This window comes from Trachymyrmex septentrionalis, unplaced genomic scaffold (assembly GCF_001594115.1).
Source record: "Trachymyrmex septentrionalis isolate Tsep2-gDNA-1 unplaced genomic scaffold, Tsep1.0 scaffold40, whole genome shotgun sequence".
Taxonomy (NCBI): domain Eukaryota; kingdom Metazoa; phylum Arthropoda; class Insecta; order Hymenoptera; family Formicidae; genus Trachymyrmex; species Trachymyrmex septentrionalis.
The window spans coordinates 5,761,659-5,768,675 of record NW_017305569.1 but is presented as its reverse complement, the minus strand read 5'-3'; the positions used below and the strand labels follow the sequence as shown (position 1 = coordinate 5,768,675).

At 36.7% G+C, this 7,017-nt stretch overlaps 1 protein-coding gene across 2 annotated transcripts in view; it reads right to left on the bottom strand.

The window, feature by feature from the left end:
* Positions 1–7,017, bottom strand: part of LOC108751124 (atrial natriuretic peptide-converting enzyme) — a 40,247-nt gene that overhangs the window by 16,567 nt on the left and 16,663 nt on the right. The window contains exons 1-2 of one of the 2 annotated variants that reach the window (XM_018491143.1): positions 6,656–6,888; positions 4,942–5,229 (exon numbers count right to left, since the gene is read on the bottom strand). In XM_018491143.1, the coding sequence (XP_018346645.1) occupies positions 4,942–4,989 (48 nt within the window). In that variant the 5' untranslated portion in view covers positions 4,990–5,229; positions 6,656–6,888. Of the gene's footprint in view, positions 1–4,941; positions 5,230–6,655; positions 6,889–7,017 lie in introns of those variants that run through there. The other variant, XM_018491144.1, reaches the window with a different exon arrangement.

Sequence of the window (7,017 nt, the reverse complement as noted above, 5' to 3'; positions counted from 1 at the left end):
AAGAATGAAAAACGATTTCGTTCATGTGGCTCCCTCTACTGGCCTTACAGTATGCCATTCGGTCACCCCAATTAATGACATTTTGTCAAAAACGTACCAATAGATGGCCCACCCTTTATATAATAATAAGTAAATAATTTTATACAGGATGTCCCGAATTTAAATGGCCAAACTTCGAGAGCGTGTAGGAGATCGATAAACTAAAAAAAAATTCAGGACACCCTGTACTATTGATAGATACAATTTGATCGATTATAGCATAAATGTAATCTATTTATCACAGTATAATAATTAAGTCACTTGAGATTTATCACTTGAGATTACATTATGAACGACAGTTAAAAATCTTGCAACACTGCTGATCGAATTAATTGTCGATTAAACTTAATCGAAATTGATCGAAGTTAATTTTTTAAAATCTTTCTGTATTGATTTCAATCTTTGTCCTTAATGATTAAAAGTTCCAAACACATTAATGAATAACAATTTGTTGGAGGAGTAAAACTCCGTGATCGCGGATGACCATGTTTTGCAATACATAAATGCGATGCAAGGCAGATACAAGCTCCCTATTTCGAATCGAGCTATATTCTATAAACGATCATTGCTGCAAGAACATACGTGAGAGTTGTTAGTGCTTTACTCGCTTTACTCTGTAACAGCTCAAATAAACAAAGCCATTATCTCTGAGAGGCTACGCAAAAAGGAGAATGCAAATGCCAGGTAAGAGCGACGCGGTTGACCGCGGTTGCGAGTCCCATGCCGATCTCGATAATGGGCCGTTTCGCGCTTGAGACGAGCCGATCCGATCTAGTAGACGCACCAGATTGGAAAGTAGAATTCAGTGCGAATAAACGCAGTGCATCGGTAGCGATTGCAGGAAGAGATTGAGACACGCTCGGACTGACCGGCACGTTTTGAGTTCTTCCGTTAATAGGCGCGGTCAGTGACTTCAAGGCCGGGAAAAATTAGGCTTCCTCCGATGGAAAAAGCGCTCTTTCCACGGCCAGAAACTTTCGTGAAAGTTTACATGGTCTCATGCGGTACTGGCAACTGCCTCCGGTACCGATCGAACGTGGCTGTAATAATAGACCGATGCGTAATGGCCGTTGTAAACGCTGCCGAGCCATTGAACCGCTCTCTAAACCGCGCGATGGGTAAAGATTGCTTCCATCCCAAAATGAGAAGCTATGTCGAATTTACGTCCCTGTGAAACCGCGGTAAAGAGAAACCTCAGGTTTATGTAAAAATTAATGCTAGAGAAAGAAGCGTTTCTAATTATTGAAAAGATCATTCAGATCGGGTATTAAGATATAAGGAAAATATCTCGCAACGGTATCTTAATGATACCAATTTATCGTACATTCCGAAGGAAATGCGATTTTTTTTTCCCCCCCGTACATCATAAGGTGATATGTCTTAATTATTACGCATCTTTGTGGTATATACAATTTTGAGAAATATGTAGTCTGGTTTATTATTTATGAATAAATTGCTAATTACTCAGCAAGAAATGATTATCAAGTAGACAATAGTCAAATCAACACTAAATTGTATAGATATTGATTTAATATCAGTTCGATGAGTCATTTTTCCCTGGATAATATTTACTTTTTAAAAATAAGCTTCTTTGAAATATGTTTCTCTTGTATGAATACTTTTTACACTCATGGTACATATAAATAAAATATGCTAATTTATGTAAATAGAATTGATAGTAAGCGCATAATAATAAGAATAATGTAAAAAAGGCGTCATCTCTTCTTGCTGTCGTCAGAATTGAAAAAAATGTGTCAGAGTATTGTCAACTTTGAAAGGAATCAATGTCTATGACCGATGAAGAGAATCTGTAAAATGTCATTGGAGCTACTGTTCTCTCGTAACTTTCTTGACCGTTATAACCGTTATACCAAACGTCAAGCTACCTTTCCAAAAGAGCAAGAATCCAAGAACGAGTTTCTGTCCGTCTTGAATTACAACCCGCTCAGTCATACTATCCACGTAGTAACAAGTAAGCTCTTAGGAACATGGCGCTCAGCAAAAAAACAATCGTGAAAAAAAATTACAGCGGACATGATCTCTGATCTGTAATCTGTCTTCGTCATCAAGATAATCGGCATCGTATCTCGCAACGTATTTTATTCAGAAAATGATTTCAAATCGTTTCGCGCCACTCCAAGTACTATAGAGTTCAGTTATGCGACTTGAACACAATTCTGAGATGGTCTTCAACGTTCAAACGACGTAGTTTTTCTTATTTAGAATTTAACTTATATACTTGTAATTTTATAATATATATATGTTTGACAAATAATAAAATATAACAATAATAAATAATAATAAAATTATTATTATCATTTTCACTTCACTTATATAATACATATATATCTAGTAACCAAAAATTTTAAGGAAGAAGATAAAAATCACAAAATAAAAAGAAGCAAACATGTTGCCGATCGTGTCACTTGACTTTTATTATTATATACTGATTAGATAATATAAAGAATATACGGTGGTAAAAATTCATTGATATAGAACTCTTCTCGATATTCAATAAGACACCGCCATCGACCATTTGAATTTGACATCGATGCACCAGCGACAAGCGTCAAGCGCGATTTTGAAGAATACCAAGCGCGCGAACGGGTGTCCGTGAAATAACGGTACCGGGACTAGAGCAGATGACGACGGCCCAACCCAGGCAACCCAACCCAACTAACGCATCGCTCTCCATTCCGGTCAGCCTAGTTCCCCGTCAACTCGCCGTGCGTAAATATCCGCGTGGCCAAGGAGGATTATTGGAGAACAAGGTCAATCGGTCTGGAGATGAAAACCAGATGAGTCAGGCTCCCGACGCCCGAAGAAAGAGGTGCAGAAATGGGCACAACTCCCGCATGTAAATAGCGTTAACACTTGGTGCCTTGGTAATTAATATTACCGATAAAGAAATCTTGTTAATTAAGTGTTATCACTTCGATGAAACCTCTATCAGCGCGCTAACGCGCACGAACTTTCGGTTTTCTTTCACAAAAAGCAAATCTTTGAAGCGAATGACAGTAAAACACAAAATCATTGTTTATTTGAAAAAGCGTCATTGTCAACTAATAATTTTTTTTCCTGTCACAAAACAACAAAGGAACTGAGCGTTAGAAATTTTAAATTACGCTGGATAGTGTTGATAGAGAACATGATTGAACAAGGGGGGGGGGGGGGGGTTGAAATAAAAAAAAATCTTGATATTTAACCAATTCATGGCTCGTTAAACGCATTTTATGCACCTGGCTATCCGACGAGTTTCGAATGCATGACTCGGCGCGGCTTACATAATTTATTCTCAGCGGAAAATCGCGTCCACAATAATCCAACGGTCAGTGGTAACGAACGCGACCGCAAAAAAGATCCGCATACGGTATCGGCTTGCAGATCACGAATCGTCACGATGCGTTTTGCCTTTCAGTCGTTTGCGTGCGACGCTTCAAAGTCAACGATTCATTTTTATTCCAAGTGTACGAAAATTTACAATTTGTAGAGATTTTTATTAAGAAAGATATATTTTGTACAGAGAGTTTTTTATATCAAAATATAGACTTTACTCTGATATGAAAATAAATCGGAGCATAAAGCGGATGTAATGAGGGAGTAACAGAAACTTCTAGAAGGCGAAAATTGGAATAATAAAATGTAAAAGAAATATTTACGCTTCTTTTACATTTTAATGTTTCAATTTTCGCCTCCTAGAATATAAGTTTCGTTTACACTTCTGTTATTCACCTATTACACTTCGACTTAGGCTCTGATTTTTATTTTCGTCAGAGTATATACGTAAAAATCTATATTTTAATAAAAATTTCTATACAAAGTATATCTTTGTAAAATAGCAAACGACGATAACGCTGGCAAATATCCAGAAATCGGAATAATACAGAACGTTTGAGTATCAATGAATGATAGCGAGTAAACAGAAGCGTGCGAGTTCAAGGTTGATTTTCCTTCTTGCGACAGTCCCGTTAGTCTTTCGATGACCTTTACATCGCTCTGTAATGCGAGAAAATTAATCGGAATAATTAATTGAAGGACGAAGGTGAGCATCGATGCTTGATGCACTGCGCGACTTTCACCAAAGTTATTGTGTGAGGTTGATTCATTCGGCACCATTTCTTACAGCTGGAAGATCTCACTCCGACGCAAAGAACAAAATTAATTCCGTTTTATTTCTCTTCGTAAAAAATATATATTATAATGTAAGAAATGTGCCGTGAGAGTTGATTAAATTAATCAGAATTGCGCTTTCTCGCTACAGGCGATACGTCGGCTGAAATGTCAGTGACGAGTTATGGAAGCGATTATGTTTATCCTGCAATTGTTCCACCGTTCCATTCTGCAGAATCATTTCTGGATAATAGAAGAGGGCGGGCATCTTATCCGCGAAATGATTATTTACAAAGTCAGCCACGAGACAGAAATATGATGACGTTGCATCGGGCAACAAAGGAATATTACGCCATTTCGCGTTCTCCGCTCGCACAAAACCTCCTCTGATAAAGCAAGTTTAAGTGCAAGTTCGAACAAAGATAATATACAATATGTGCGTTTGTGAAGTTAACTCGCTCGAAAATGCGTCTGAAACGTTCGTAGGCTTCAGGAACATTTATCATGAATTATCTGCCCAGAGGCTCCGTCAAGACGTCGCAAGATCAATCCGAAGAAATTGGAAAGTATGTATTGTATCTCGAACGCGCAACGCTTGCCGTTATTCGGTCTCTTCGCCGCGTTAAACAATGCATTCCTCCTCGTGCGTGATTCATAAAGCCTCGCGATTCCTCGCCTCGAGCTCCGACGTTTTCGCACGAGGGCCCGAATCCCTAATTAATAAAGCGACGAAATAATGAAGAAAGCATAGAGAACTACGAAGGGAAAGTGCGCCACATATTCGAGTCTCACCTTCGAGTCCCACGAGCTCTTCCGCTTGTGCTCCATTGCGACGGTCATTTTTTTCTGTTTGCGATCCCGCGCTTTGTCAGCACTCCTCCAGAACTTGGCCGACTCGAGAAGTCACAGAGATCATCGTGGAATTTCTTTCCCTCGTAAGCGTATGGGTATCAATAGCGACGGATGACCACGCGAAGACGATCAATTGTCCGTTTCCGTTTTTTAAGAACCGCAAGCCTGAATATCGGCAAGATGCATCTCCTACACGCCTCCGCTTCGGAGATGTTAGCGTTCCGTATACTGCAAAAAAAAAGAACAGTTAAAGAAACTCGTGCAATTATTCTCGTAGGAAGAGTCGGGATTTATTATTAAAACAATTATTTTTTCTCAATAAATAAAACGCTGATCGCCGCTGATTGCGGCGAGAGCGCGTAAATAACACGATCGGTCGTTTACCGCTGTTGAAACTTCCGCTTGGCATAAAGTGCCGTTCCTTGGCATTTCTCAGTAGGTCTACACTTATCGTTTTATTATCATATTTATAGAACCTAATGTCCATTAATTTAGAAACCATAATAAAGTTTAATGTAATAGTTCCGAAGTTCTATTGAAAGAGTATAATGTAAAAGAGGATTTTATTGAGATAACAACTGAAAGTTAATATAAAAAATATTAATATTATTAATATAACTTTATGGTTAGAAACAGAACTTTTTGTATTTTATTGATATTGCCTTTAAATAAATTGTTTTCATATATAATATATTGTGTAAATCATTTTTTTAAACTCTTCGATGAGAAAAACATTAACTAATTTAATGCAGTTTTTTGTAAATAAACGATGAATGACCAATTCCGAGTTGCACATAAAAAGTAATCATTTATAATTTTTAAATATGTTTAAGTCAATAATTTTTATTATAATAGAAAAAAAAACAAAATATGATTAATTTTAATTTCTAAAAATAGAGGCTACTAAAATAAAAATCGTAACTTAATATATTGTCAAATAATTATACAATCCAACGTCCAACAAATTAAATTTCTTTTTTAGATCATAAATAAGACAAAGTGATTTTTACAGATTGTTTATTGTTAAAAATAAATTCGTAAATGCAATTGCTCTATCATGTTGCATTTTTGAAAAAATTGAATCTAAAAATGCCGAAAATAGCATTTTTATATACTTTTGAACTTTCAAAAATGTGATGTGATAAAACAATTTCATTTACGAATTCATAATCAATGATAAAAAATCTATAAGAATTACTTTATCTCATTCGTGATCCAAAATCCGTGTCGGAGAATATAATTAATAAATATGGAATTGCTCAAGTCACATATGGTGATATAGCTTCATGCATAAAACATCCTCATTAGAACTAGCTAATGTAATGTGTGTGTAACGGTTTAAAGCTTAATATATACTAGATTTATCTTATAAGATCTGTGAACGATCTTGAAAGAAACACAATTCCATTAATCTTATTTGTTCTTGCTAACATTCGTCTCAGTTTTAATAATCTTTCCATAATTAAAAGATCGCTTTTACACTTATAATTCACATATATATTGCAATTTTTATAGTTTCTCCTGTAAATATATCAACATTCAAGACATATCGTATAAATATATATGAACAATCGCATTAATATAAATAATATTAATTGACAAATAGTAAACATTCAGAATACAATAAATCGATTCTGTTCCATTTATGTCGTACCTAAATTGTTGAACATGCAAGTGAAATTGACTCCGTTTCCAACTGACCACGTTTCTCTCGCAAGAAAAAGGAAAAAGATTCTGTCGAAATATCACCTCACTAAAAATTGTTCACCTTCGAACACGAGTATCAGAGAAAAGAAAAAGAACTTGACAATGCTGCAGCGAAAACGCACTCGAGAAAAAAAGGTGACTGAGCAACCGCGCTGCGAACGAGACGTTCGCCACCTCGGTCAGGCGAACACTTCGATCGTCGAGAAGCAGACAATTTCTCCAAGCCGGCCCGACCACGAACCAGGGGATTGTCCTGGACGTAGGCAAGACTGCCAGGAGAACGGCGGTCTACCTGCCTGCCTGTCTCCT